Source organism: Onychostoma macrolepis, chromosome 04, assembly GCF_012432095.1.
Source record: "Onychostoma macrolepis isolate SWU-2019 chromosome 04, ASM1243209v1, whole genome shotgun sequence".
Classification (NCBI taxonomy): domain Eukaryota; kingdom Metazoa; phylum Chordata; class Actinopteri; order Cypriniformes; family Cyprinidae; genus Onychostoma; species Onychostoma macrolepis.
The window spans coordinates 20,854,286-20,868,552 of record NC_081158.1 but is presented as its reverse complement, the minus strand read 5'-3'; the positions used below and the strand labels follow the sequence as shown (position 1 = coordinate 20,868,552).

The 14,267-nt window shown below is 36.6% G+C and overlaps 1 protein-coding gene and 2 long non-coding RNA genes across 4 annotated transcripts in view; 1 reads left to right on the top strand and 2 right to left on the bottom strand.

Moving 5' to 3' along the window:
- Window positions 1–1,951: 1,951 nt before the first annotated feature.
- On the bottom strand, window positions 1,952–4,873 carry rps16 (ribosomal protein S16). The gene is made up of 6 exons (XM_058773055.1): window positions 4,768–4,873; window positions 4,627–4,678; window positions 3,845–3,946; window positions 2,434–2,530; window positions 2,224–2,271; window positions 1,952–2,142 (listed from the first exon to the last, which is right to left on the bottom strand). The coding sequence occupies exons 2-6, from the start codon at window positions 4,672–4,674 to the stop codon at window positions 1,997–1,999; spliced, it is 441 nt and encodes a 146-aa protein (XP_058629038.1). The 5' UTR covers window positions 4,675–4,678; window positions 4,768–4,873; the 3' UTR covers window positions 1,952–1,996.
- LOC131538909 (uncharacterized) overlaps window positions 4,851–14,267 on the top strand; it is a 30,769-nt gene continuing 21,352 nt past the window's right edge. Inside the window, exons 1-2 of the long non-coding RNA XR_009270743.1 lie at window positions 4,851–4,955; window positions 7,053–7,165. This is a non-coding gene — a long non-coding RNA (uncharacterized LOC131538909). The remainder of the gene's footprint in view (window positions 4,956–7,052; window positions 7,166–14,267) is intronic.
- Window positions 13,786–14,267, bottom strand: part of LOC131538910 (uncharacterized) — a 37,493-nt gene continuing 37,011 nt past the window's right edge. For both annotated transcript variants that reach the window (XR_009270746.1, XR_009270745.1), the window contains exon 5: window positions 13,786–14,251. This is a non-coding gene — a long non-coding RNA (uncharacterized LOC131538910). The remainder of the gene's footprint in view (window positions 14,252–14,267) is intronic.

Genomic DNA, 14,267 nt, shown 5'->3' with positions numbered 1-14,267 from the left:
CAATAAAAACCTGTGTAGAATCAAGTAGTTAGTCTATTTCTAATATTGTGCCATGACACATTAGACTGTTGAAGCTGCAATCTTTATTTACGATTAATCATGATTTTTTCCCATTGAAAACGTTTGTACAAATATTTCACACACAAATACCTGCCCATACACAGTTAGTGAATGAAACCCAGTTTTTGTTCATTTTCTTTCTGAACTCAAGCCCTACCCTAAGCATAGGTGATCAGTTCACATATTTTAAGATAGCATCATAGGATCAAACTCATGCATTTTCTCACTCCATGTTTAGTATCCCATTAATATCTTCCTAACAACACATTTTATCTACATGACTCAGTCGTAATGGAATGCAAACAGCATCCTCAGGCAAAGTAGCAGGATGCAAATGTTAGCTGAGAGCTGGGAGATGGTGTCTTCGCCATCTGCGTCCACTCGGTGATCCAACTGCCAGTAATGGATCAATACCAGCCATTTAACCTAAGTGAAGCAGATCAGACTGAGCAGTGCATAGCAAACCAGCTCTTATTTCATTAGCTCTTGCTGTCTTACCTCACCCAGAATCTGTGTGATTGCCACACAACAGACCAACTGCTGAATCACACTGAGGATGAATTGTAAGGATTAAAACAAATACAAAAAAAAAAAAGTTACAAAACAAGTATGCATGCTTCTTTAATCTGGATGTATTTAGTGTTACGTTTCCTCCCTTGTGTTCACACTAATGCTTTGCCTGTCTTTCAAGAAATTTCAGACATCAGTCATCATCAGTAGCCTACTGACTAGGTGACTTTGGTTGACCTGAGCTATCTACATTTCACCAGTATTTGTGGGACAGAACAGCTTCAAAAGCTTCAATATAGGCCTATTCAGGTTTGGCTCCCTCTAGTGAATGTAAAATACACATTGTTTTAAATTGCATTAAAGGTAATTCAATAAATTACACACTGAACATTACAACCTGATATGACTGATGCAGCACATTTACAAAACTAAAAAGAAGAACTGAAATTTTCTTTCTGTATAATTTCTAATGTATATTTCTGAATTAAACATGTCCATGTTACTCTTTAAAAACCACTTCCACTGATTAAATTCCAAATTGCTTATAGAATTATACTACATTGTTCAAAAGGTAATTTTCAACACTCGTGTGTTAGACAATAAAAAAATATTTTAACATAGCATCCTTCACCAGTAGTTGGCGCAGCTTTAGGAACCTTTTTAAGAGCATATTTAAAGTTACTGTCCATTAGGTGCTCTACCAAACAGTTGTTGAATTCAGAAACATCTTCTGTAATATTTTCCATTCTCTCTTTCTATCATTCATTCTATGACTGTAATATTACACTAATGTGGTTCAGTATTAAGCATGTGTTGAGCTGTTATGCTGCATATATAGATCACATCTGTGTCCTTTCACAGCATACAAGCAGGACATTTCTTTCATTGAGTTTTACTATAATTAATCCATGAAAACACAAAACAGCAAACCTGTAGCATTATTGCAAACTAGCATTCAATTACAAACTGTCAAACACTTGATCAGTAATTTTATTTCCTGCGGGTTTTACCTCTCATTTCAAATAACTACTTTCCTGTAGCTCAAATAGTAGAGCATGGTGCTAGCAACGCCAAGATCATGGGTTCAATTCCCAGGGAAAGCAAGAGCTGATAAAATGTAAAAACTGTAACTTGAATGCAATGTAAGTCGCTTTGGATAAAAGCGTCTGCTAAATGCATAAATGTAAAATGTAAATGTAAAATGTAAATTGCAAGTTATTATAAGATAAGATAACTAGACTGAGTGAAGCCGGTATGTCCACAACAAACATAATGGTTTATACATTATACAACACCTTGTGGACCCATTTGAAATCATGTTGAAATTAAAACCAATAAGGCACTGAACAGAGAACACACCACAAAACTCAAGACCACAGAATGTTTTCCCCCTTAGTTTTATTATATGAAAATGTACAGAGAGATTTTAACGGTAGGACTTCTGGTAGCGGGCGCGAGCTCCAGGTCCACCAAACTTCTTGGACTCGCAGCGGCGGGGATCAGCGACCAGCAGGGTCCTATCGTACTGAATCAAGATATCCTTGATCTCTTTCTTGGAGGCCTCATCCACGTCTGGGAAAAGAGAAAAATAAGAAAATTATTGCAGTTGCTTACACGTATGCTTTTAACATAACCACAATGATCCACACTTACATTTCTGATAATAGGCAACCAGGGCTTTAGAGATGGCCTGACGGATGGCTGCAAGAAGAATAAAACATGTTGATGACAGAACAGAAGTATTTATACACTGTGGTCTTGTGGAAGAATCTAACCATGTATTGTTTACTAGTTATTACGTACAACGCCTTTTATGATAGCAAATAATCAAAAGCAAATGGCTTATACATCTATGTTACTAACCGTAAATCTGTGCGACGTGTCCACCACCCTTCACGCGAACTCTGATGTCAACGCCAGCAAAGCGCTCCTTGCCCAACAGCAGAAGAGGCTCCAGCAGCTAAAGGAAACAAAACCATATTCTTTTAGTAGACGTATGAACAAAACCTCCTCACATGCAGCTGAAGGACTCCATCCTGATGAATGGAGTAAGTCGGGTACACACAAAATCAGCATGCAATGGAAACTGTGATTGTCACTGTTGTGTGGCCTACGTCCGAGTGGAAGAACTTCTCGAACAAAAGAAAAAAAACAATTGGGTACACTTTATTTTAAGGTGTTCTTGTTACACGTTACATGTACTTACTATTATAAAAACAATAAATTCTACATAATTACACGCAAGAAACCTAACCCTAACTATATAGTAAGTACTGAAATGTATAATTACACTGTAACAAGGACACTTAAAAAAATAAATAAATAAAAGTGTCATCAAAAAACCTCAGCCTTATGCCTGTAACATGACTTTCTTCTGCAGAACACAAAAGTATAATTGTATTAAATGTCATTCTCTAATTGTTCCAAAAAGGACAAAACCTCCACAGGTCCATGCAACCTGTGTGCTATATTCAAAGTCTTTTGACGTCTCACAAACAGTACAAATTATATTCAAGTTACATTTTATGAACGTTATTCACTGATTCCCCTCTAGTGCGACCAGGTTAAAGGGATAGTTCACCCAAAAATGAAAATTCTGTCATCATTTACTCACCCTCAAGTAGTTCCAAACCTGTACGAATGTCTTTGTTCTGCCGAACACAAAGGAAGATATTTTGAAGAAAGTTTGTAACCAGGCTGTTTTGGGGCACCATTGACTTCCATAGTAGGAAGAAAAAAAAATACTATGGAAGTCAATGGTGCCCCAGAACTGCTCTGTTTCCCACATTCTTCAGAATATCTTCCTTTGTGTTCAGCAGAACAAAGACATTCATACAGGTTTGGAACTACTTGAGGATGAGTAAATGACAGAATTTTCATTTTTGGGTGAACTATCCCTTTAAATCACAGAGTTTGAGATAAATCATAAATGAAACTACACTACTTTTGCTAACTGCATCAATACATTAAAAAGTGGCAAATTACTATTCCTGTAACGAACACAAGTGCTGTGGAGGATGTTAAGCTTCTTAGAAGCTTTAACTGTTGTGTGTTTCTTACAAAAAGCTACCATATTTGTCAAAAAAAACTGACAGCACCAATCCTCATTCATTTCATTATACTAAAAGAAGCAATATGAATATTCCTTAAAAACGCAAATTTGCTTTCCACAGAAGAATAACAATCTACGTTAATGTGTGAACTCCATTTACAAATCATAGTATTTACTCAACTAGAGATCTGAATAAATATGTATTTTCTGTAATAAATGTACCTTGTACTGCAGAGTGGCAGGCTCAATCATCTCAAGAGGTCTTCCATTGACTTTAATTAGTCCATTTCCCCTCTTGCAGTGGGCAACAGCAGTGGCTGTTTTCTGTAGATAGTGAAGAAACACAGATCAGCCAATACATCTCCATAAATCAGAAACAACATTTCATATTTGTGCTGTTACACAATTTTAACTACTATTAAGAGGTTTCTTTACAGGACACTGACAACATGAACTTGCTCACTAACTATATAATACTAGTATTCAAGCTTGGTACAGGAAAACATTATCCAAGACATTTAGTGCAATCCAGAGTTGAATCAGATGAAAAACGGAGACCCAAAATGTGCAGTAACGTTACTGAAGTTACAGTTACCCACGACCAGGCTAACAGTTAGCATTACAGACAAGAGGACTATCTACAATATATTTATCAATATCAACTATTTTGACCCAGAAAGCATGGAGATAAGATGCAAAAGCTACCGTTTTGTATAAATTAAAGCTGTACATATAAGCACTGTACTGTCCCACGTGTCAGCAAACAGCCATTGCCAACACAATATTCATCACTCACAGTTCATCTAAACGAAACACTGGCTTATTTTGCATTTTGGGTAGTTTAAAAGCACATATACATGTTTATGACATCTAAATGTCTACATGTTTATTACATAAACCACATCAAACTTTGGCATCGCAGTAATTTTACAAGTGCATTCATCTGTTAGCATAGCCGGCTATCACGAGAGCACATGAGACACATACAGCCTTCAAACACTCACTTTACGTCCAAAAACCTGGACAGACTGTAGGGGACCTTTAGCTGGCATGATTCTGGAATAAAAACGGAACAATAATCGTTTGATTTAAGCATAAATTATATTTAAATTAATATATTAGGGAGAGGCGCTTGAGGGACAAACCTTTCAGTGCGCGAGCGCTGTTCGGAGAGGCCGCACAAGGGTTTCCCGGGCGCATAAGCAGGGGCGCTGTCGTAAACACATCCGCGAGAGAGTGTTTACGACAGTTGAAGCTGCTAAAGATTTTTATTTATTTTATTTTTTTAATAAATTCTCAACACTTCACAATATTACAAACAACAAATATTCACGTAAGTATATAAATCAACTAGGATTTATAGATTTTATTTGCAACAGAATTATGATCCTTCCCCCCGTTTTGCTTGAAGTTTCACAAATGAAGCAAACATAGCCTGTCTATGGGTTGAAATCGATGTCAAAAAGAGATCTAATAATTCGAATTACTATATTTATTATTTATTACATCGATGTTATCAAAAAACAAATGCTCTGAAATATACTATATTTTGACCTCTAGCATTTTGTCAGAAATTGGGCTCACGTTTACAGAACAGCGAGTGCTCTTTGAATTCAATAATTATCCAACTAAAACCTGAAATAAGTGTTTAAGAGAGAGAGAGAGAAAAAAAAACATTTTTAAAAAAGACCAGTTTTGATGTGGTACAGCCTTATTTTATTTTTTATTCCACATGCAAAATGATAAAGCTCATCACATGGTGGCGCTATGTTACAAGAATCATTCGGTTCAGCTTTATTAGAGCAGAAGGAGGTCTGTCAGATTTAGGTCATGCTTTTGATGGTTTTTGATAACTTAAGAAACAATTTAAAAGCATTATAAAAGGACTCTTAACCCCTTTATTCTGTTCGATAGCCCAAGGGTTAATAGCTTCTCTTATTTAATTTACACAGTAGTGTTAAGATGCACAACAGTAGCAGCATTATTAGTATGGATAAAAACTTCTGAAAAAGAAGTGCACTTAACTGTATTGAATGTGTACTTGTAGTGTTCTTTAAATACTAAAAGTAAATTTATAATACACGGAACCTGCAGATAATATAGTACTAAATAAACGGCCACAAAAGTAAAGAGAGTACACTTTCATGACTCTTTCTTAACACACTTTAGTAGCTTAGACTTTTAAAAAGTAATAGCATCAAATTAATATATTACTTTACAGTACGTTTTAAATCATTGTTTCAACACTTTTGATGTGTTGAAAGACATAAAGCACAAAAGTACTTGATTGTAATTTTAACTGTGGGATGTTATTAATAATTCTAATAATAGTTATTAATAACTAATAAGTAAAACATGAAATGCTATATTGAGATAATGTATTTTAAGTGTATTTAATTGCAACATCATTCTTATAAATGGGGATTGTGTTCATCGTTATTAATATGCTTAAATACATGATATGCAAGTGTCAATTAAAAATGACATTAAAGTATATTTTAGTTTACCATAAATGCTTGTCAATACATTCGGCAGGACAATAGAAGTATTTTTAAAATTACACATGAAGATGTACTTAAAGGGATACTCCACCCCAAAATGAAAATGTTGTCATTAATTACTTACCCCCATGTCGTTCCAAACCCGTAAAAGCTTCTTTCGTCTTCGGAACACAATTTAAGATATTTGGGGTGAAAACCGGGAGGCTTGTGACTGCCAAGTAAATTCCACTGTCAAGGCCCAGAAAAGTATGAAAGACTAAATAGTCCATCTGTCATCAGTGGTTCAATCTGAATTAATTGCAAACAACATGCAATTAAGTGTGTGAACACATTACATTCAGTTCAAAATTGAGCGTATTCTTTAAAAGTGTATTATTCCTAACAAGTACTCTTTAACTATTATATGCTAAGTGCACTTTTTTTTTTTCAAGTGAAGTTGCATTTTTGAAAAGTGTAAGTTAACTTTTTGTGTAAACCAGATGGATACAGGTTCAGTATGCCTGGGGTTTGATTAGAGAATTTGAAAGAATTTGAAATAACGAAGAGGTTAATCTCAAATGTACACTGATTATTTTATCACAAATATCACTGAGGTGTCTAGAACCCCATATATATGCTAATTCTCAGCAAAACATGCCTTTTAAGTACCCTTAAGTGGATGTCTTTATATGTGTGTACATGAGAGTTTTATTCATTTACTTATAAATTTGGTCCTTATCTGTGAAGGCAAATCACTGTAAGCAGTCATTAGTCTAGTGCCAACAAAACACTGTTATCATATTATTCTAGTGTGCTAATTTACAAGAGAAACTTGATTATATCAGCTCATGCTTATAAACCACTTTCTCTAGTAACTCATCAATATATTGCTCTTTTCAGATATGAAAGCTGTTCTGTGTGTGTGAGATTGTGCACTGCTGTCTTGACAGATGAAAGCAAAGTGGATCTAACTAACAGTCAGAGAGAACTGGAAGGCCCAGAAGCACAACAGCAAGACAAGAAGACATCAGAGTCTTCACACTGAGAAACTGATGTCTTTCAGGTACTCAACCGGCAGCTTCATTTATCAGTACACACCAAACACCAGTTTCATCTGTAACAGTGAACTGACTCTGAGACGCTGAACAATTAGTCAGACTTTCAAAGGGATATGAAAGTTTGAAGAATTGAGCTGTTGTTTGAACAGTCTATCTATCTATCTAATCTATGTCCTTCACCTACACCGCATCTTCCTACTTTCACACCTTTCTTTAGCTCTCCAGCCGCTAATTACACAAACACCAAAGGTGCAGAATCAGGATGCATTTTGTCATCCCATCTTTCTCCCTCCACCTTAACACCCTCTGTTAGCAACGGTGCTTTGAAGAGGGTTGTGAGATTTGCATTTCACGCTTACTCACGGTACCTTTTGCCCTGTTTATGCTGAGGTGTGTTTGTGAGATGTGCAACAATAAGCAAAGGGTGTTAATTAGTGGTGAAGGAAGTGTGTGTGAGAGGGCTAGCTGAACAGTAGCAGTAGCCAGGCAGATGTTGGGTCTATTGTGGGGGAAATGGAGCTCACTTGGGCGACACGCTGCTGTTTGTTTTGCGATGAGATAATGAGGACTCCTGCCAAAGCACTTTAATACCAGCCTGTCACTATCCAGCACACAAACACTCACCCAGGGTCTTCCTTTCACTCCCTCTTTAGCTATAACACACTCAACAGATGTGCCATCACAACTTTGGCGCTTCAAGTGTGAATATGGTTTCATTTCAAAGCTCATGTGTAAAATCTTTCTTGGTCAGAGTATGATATGTGCTTTAGGGTGGACCTCAACTTGCAGCGTGGATCATATTTAGCTTGTTCATATGATACATACATTGCTATAAAATGCAGGTCTGGTTTGCTCATTATGGTGCTTGTTAATAACACCTCTTTTGATCACTGAAGTGTACCATTGTAAAGTCTGGTTTGATCGTTCCTCTTGATGGTGATTGCTTTAGTAGGTTAGTTGGTTCCTCTCAGAGATCTATGAAGCTCATTCAAAACAGCCACCATTTGTATTCAAAACCCTTTTGTTTTGGTAATTCGCTCTGCAGTATCTAAATCAGTAGGTCAAAACACTCTTTCGCAAGTTCACATTTTCATGATACAGGAAATGATGCTTGATGAAGAGTTTTGGCTAATTGACAAGCTCAAGCATTAGAAATGATTTGGGCTATAATATATGAATGGAAGTTAATAAGATAGAAATCTGAGAAATGGAGGAGGAGTTGGGCTGGTGGTGGAATGCTGGAAGAATTGCCACATGTAGATGTCCTTGTGTTGGTTTTAATAAAATTACATGAACTACTAAAGGAATGTTAATGGATGCTAATGGAATCCCTACTGGAAAAGGTGATTTGATGGTCTTATCTGGTTTAGGATGGTCTTGCTGGTCTTCCAGCTTTTCCCAAGATGTTTAACTGTTCAGCTAGATGGTCATCGGCTGGAGTGCCCAAAAACTTTATAAAACCTACAAAACAGACTAGCTTACCTAGCTTGGCTAGTCTGGGAGACCATCTAGTATGGTTGAAGCCAGGCTCTCCTAATTTGGAATCAGTCCTAAATTGACCAAATAAGAATATTATTTGGGGATTGATTATTTGGACATTTTTTAAAAAGTGTATCCAATTGTATGTTATTTTGATTCTCAGCATTTTCTGGTACAATTTTTTATTTGGTGCCATCAGGATTAGTTCCACATTTTTGAATCAAGGATTCTGTTGAGAGCTCAGGTTTGTTCCACATAGGGCATTGTCTCACAGAGTTTTCTTTGTTTTTGGTGGAAAGAGGCAACGCTGGAAAAAGAGAGCATTATGAAAGAAACAGTGCCAAAACTCACAGATTTGTCTTTATTTATATGTAGTCAGACAGTGAGATCAAGTTATTGACCCAGTGTGAGTTAGTCATGCTCGCTGTGGCCAGCATTGACTCATTCTCTATGCATTTAGCCCAGACTTGAACTAAAAGGGAATTAGTCCCACTAAAAAAACCCTGCTGGAGCTTTAGTCTTTAAAAACAGCACACTGTTTCTCACACGTTCTGTAAAATCTCTTTCCTCTCATTAAATTTGGCTGAGGTTGAAACGGCTGCACGGCGCCACACTATCAAAGCTGATCAGGATATATACAGTTACTTTGAGTAGAATTTTAGACCAATCAGATTTCAAAGTGCATAGGGCTACCCTAGACATAGAAATGAAGAGACTGGCAGAAACTTTTGCATTGGAAAACATTTTTGCAAGTGTAGAAATCAGATTTATTTAGTTTTATTCTCATTCTTTCACCTTTCAGGCTCTCAGAGGGTCAGAGTCAGTATTAGTACATGAGTGAACGTGGCCTTGGAAGGTGTTTGAAGCAAGTCAGGGCAGGTGAGATGTCATGGGTTGAAAGGTGAGGGTCAGCTCCTCTACAAAACCTACAACCGACACCTGATCTTCAGCTTGAGTTCACAGGGCGTATGATTCTGTTCCCTTGGGACGGGAGGCTGAGTGATCTAAACACACACACCTCAGAGAGGTCAACTGGATTCTAATACAACGTCTAAACAGACATACAATGCCACACTCAACAAAAGAAAAATACACAACTGAGACCCAAAGTCTAGCAACCTTTGCCCAGTATGGTCAGATATGGGGATAGGCATCAGCTCAAGTTTTGAAGTGGGGGCAGGGAGCTTATGAATATTAATAGGCTTGTGCTCAAATATTTGAATACATTTTGTACTTTAATGTATCAATGCACTTTACAGTAGAACTTTTAATTTGATATTATTACAAAGTGCACTTTTTGTGTGTGTTTGGAAACATAATCGAGAAAGTGTGCTGTCGTTAAGTGGCTTTTTATTTCAATAGCTATATATTATCTGCATTCACTCTAAACAATGCTGGTTTAAATATGGACAAACCCAGCGATTGGGTTGTTTTCAACCAACAGTTGGGTTAAATGTTTAACCCGACCTTCTGGGCAGTAACCCAACTGCTGGGTCAAAAACAACCCAATCACTAGGTTTGTCCATATATTACCCAGCACTGGGTTGTATTTAAGTGCAAGTACAGTTTGTTTTACAAAAATCCTAAGATTTGAAGTACACTACAAGTATACATTCAATACATACAATCAAGCTCACATCTTTTCCCATCAGAACCTATAAACATCATTTGCTACTTGCTAATGCTATAGACTCTATACACTCTAAAAAAATGCTGGGTTGCTTCAACCCAACTTAGGGTTAAATATGGACTAACCCAACAGCTCATTTTTTAGAGTGTATAGAGTCTATAGCATTAGCAAGTAGCAAATCATGTTTATAGGTTCTGATGGGAAAAGATGTGAGCTTGGTTGTATGTATTGAATGTATACTTGTAGTGTAGTATACTTAGAGTGTAGTCAGTGTCTGGTGGTGATAGGGGAGGGACATTGTCATTTTTGAGATCATGACATTGGACTAAAGTATGGATATGCTAATGTCGTCTATAATATTGAACCATTTTATTTCTCTTCTTTTGTCAGCCTTTGGGTGTCCAGTAGCACATATTGTATACTGTCTTGGGTCATCCGATCACAAGCAGTCAGCCGAGACACATCACTGTTTACACCTGGTAGTAACATGCGTCTCAAATATGCCTCCTGTGAATACTTGTGATCGGATTTCACCAAGTGTAGGGTTTCATGGTTCCATACATTACACACCTCGTCACTCTATCTTTGCATACAGCATAGTTGTGTGCCTTTGAGGCCAACATTAAATATTTTTGGAAAGCTGACGTAGGCCTGATTTCCTGTAATCCATGTAAATCTATTTTAAAAAGCATTTTGGTAAATCTTTTATGATTAATATGCAAGCAGCATTAATACATTTGAATTTAAACTTAATTTGCAATTGTTAAAACAAGTATTTTCTATATAGTATGAATATGGGTAGTATGAATGAAATTCAGGCATACTATGTCAATAAATGCTGTTAATATCATGTGACTTACCAGCATCAGTTATGACTCTTCACTGCCATTTATAAATCCTTCCCCATGGCCTTGTGGGATACTTTTCACCTATTGTTTTTTTGAATACTATGAATTCGGATATACTACTATTTGGCATACTATATAATGGGGAAGTTTTCGATTTCGGATACACTGTCAGTTTCTGGAGGGCCACAGCTTCAACCTTAATTAAATCCATCTGATCCAGCTAATCACGTCCTTCAGACTTACTAGAAAACTACAGGTATGTGTGTTGGATCAGAATGCATTTTCTCTTAAATCTATAGCTACATTGGCACTATGGATTTTACACTACAATATAATGTGGTCAAATGTGTTTTTGACAACATTTGAATATATGGTTCGAATGATCCAATCACACAACGTTTTGGACCAAAACGTTACATTATAAACAGGATCATAGATGGCTTCAAAACTAAAATAGAAAAAACGGCTCTTTTAGGAACTATTTACTGAAAGGTTCTTTGGGAAACCAAAAATGGTTCTTCAATAGCATCACTGCAAAACCCATTATTATGGAAGCATTATTTTTAAGAGTGTATGAGATGAGACGGTCATCTGTGGATGAGGTGGTTGCAGAAACAACAATGACAGAAGCCATAACATACTCTTCTGTCTGTGCCATGTTATAGGACGATGTATAGATGGAAGGAAAGTGTGTGGCTGGGGGGTTTTGAGGAGGTGTTAAAAATAATGACATATCCAGATCTGCTGGCAACACTCTACCCTGTAATTTTAATGGTTCTATGCTGGTCATGTCAAGAGGAGTACACGAACCAATCCCTCGCTCTCCAGGGAGTAATTATACCAGAAACCCCCTCACACACAGAACAATGCAAAGAGTCATCACACACTCACACAGCCAAGGTCAAAAACAAAACCTCACACACATACATTCCTTCAGCAAGGGATGGGAGCGTGACAATCGGGAAACAACGGCTGTTAGTTACAGAAAATGAATTAGGACTTGGGCTGGGGAGCGGAGAGCAGAAGAGAGGGGTAGAGGAAGTGCTGGGATTACTAGCTGGACTGCAGAGTGAGTAGAGGGCCGCTTTCACCCAGTAAACTGCCCAAATTTATAAGACCTCTGGGGCTGTGCTGATACCCCATCCCTGCCCTGCACCTCCAGAACTGCTGATTTAAAAATAATCTTAAATCAAGAACTGACGGGCATCAGAAATACCACAGCCAGGTCAGGGAACTCACTAACTCACTAACCTGTGTGCCCCTTTGTTTTTAAATATTTTATATACAATAAAATCATATCATATTCAAAAATGCTGATCTATAACCTACAAAACACAATAGTAACTAGATGTATTTGTTTTCTGACAGTTTGTAACAATAAATTTACATTTTGGCTAAATGTATATAATACCTTCAAACATTTTCATACCATCTGCTTTACGCTTATTTTGCCTAAATAAAAATTACATTGTACAATTACAGTTGCATCTTCATGAGATCAGGTTAAAAGAAAATGTGAGAGGTGCTTCTCCATGCAAAAGTTGCCATCACAATGCTTTTGAGGTATTGATTTTTTTTTAAGTGTGTTGCTATGCGGTTGCTAGGTGGATTCTTATTGACCCAAGTTCTAAAAAAGTCCATCCCCATCTCATACTCTTGTCAAAAAATGACTGACAAAAGGGTCCGTTAACATTTTTTTTTTCTTGCAGATACAATAAATTACATTTTTATGCTTTTGCCAAAGCAACTTAGAAGCAAATTCATCAACACTTTAGTATAGGGACCAATTCCCACTATTAACTAGTTGCTTATTAATATGCCTATAATTAACATATTGGCTGTTTATTAGTATATAAAGTACATATTTTGCATGACCATATTCTACATGCCTAATCCTTCCCAATATCTAAACTTAACAACCACCGTACTAACTATTAATAAGCAGCAAATTAGGAGTTTATTGACGCAAAAGTCTCAGAAGTTAATAGTTAGTTAATAGTGAAAATTTGACTTTAAAATAAAGTGTGACCGTAAATTCCATTCAAGATGAGATTTTATTTACCTTTATCAATATCATTCCTTGGGGAAAAAAAAAAAAACATGAGCTTGGTGTTGCTAGCAAAATGCCACATAAACCACATAATCAAGTTAAACTATTTATTGTGATTGTCAAAACTATGCAAGGAAAAATATAAGCACTCCAAAATTTTAAAGATGTGATAATGTTTTCAATAAGATAAATCTACAATGAATGTTTTAAACAATCCAATCATAGTCAAACGGATTTACCACTTGAGCTGAACCAGTTGAAGCCAAACAGTGAATGAATACTGGTAAACTGAAGCACTTTTGCTAGCGGGTTAATTAACTTGACTAACTACATACATAAATCATATACACATAATACTACAACTTGAGTCTATATAAAATTACACAAATGCACAAGTTGTGTGCTATTCAGATTCATGTTGTGAATACTTACACAAAAACATGTGTAAACGCATAATGAAAAACTAGCATTAAGACTTTCCAACATTGTATTACAATGATTATACTGATGTATTCTTCTCAAATTAAGGAACTTAGGTTTTTAAAACAATGTTCACAAGTTTTTGTTAACAATATATAAAATGTTTGAATATTTGGTATAAATTAGCACTTTCTGCTCAACTAAAATGTTATTTTCATTGACTGAAATAAGAATGTCTTTTCAGTCAGTGTAAAATAGTAACATTTTTTAAATGTGATCTTTTATTGAATGATGTCCCGTATGTCTGAATTGTGCACTCTATATAAATTTAGTCATACTTGAATATGGCGCACTCTGTATTTCATTGTGGCAGAAAAACTTCCTGTTCTCATTTTTCCACCCACATTCGCTACTGTTGGGCTGATGTATTGGTTTGGACGGCTGCAGCCCATCCAGTTCCGGATGTGCTGCTGGGCCCACTCTGATCTCTACTGCTCCCGCTAGGCCTCTTTTACAGCAACAGGAAATGCTGCCTGCCACGGGGTCATGACCCACTCATTTTGACATATGCGTCAAGTGCAGCCCACCCTACCGGCATAGAAGGTTTCCGGTCCGTGCAAGGTGTGGAATGATAGTTAGGGAAGGAAACAGAGGGCAAACGGAGCTAAGACAGAAGAGAG

Coding starts and splice junctions, on each gene's coding strand:
- rps16 (XM_058773055.1), bottom strand. CDS start 4,674: ATGCCAGCTAAAGGTCCCCTACAGTCTGTCCAGGTTTTTGGACGTAAA. Junction 3,947..4,626: donor TCCAGGTTTTTGGACGTAAA/GTGAGTGTTTGA, acceptor CACTATCTACAG/AAAACAGCCACTGCTGTTGC. Junction 2,531..3,844: donor CTGCCACTCTGCAGTACAAG/GTACATTTATTA, acceptor TGTTTCCTTTAG/CTGCTGGAGCCTCTTCTGCT.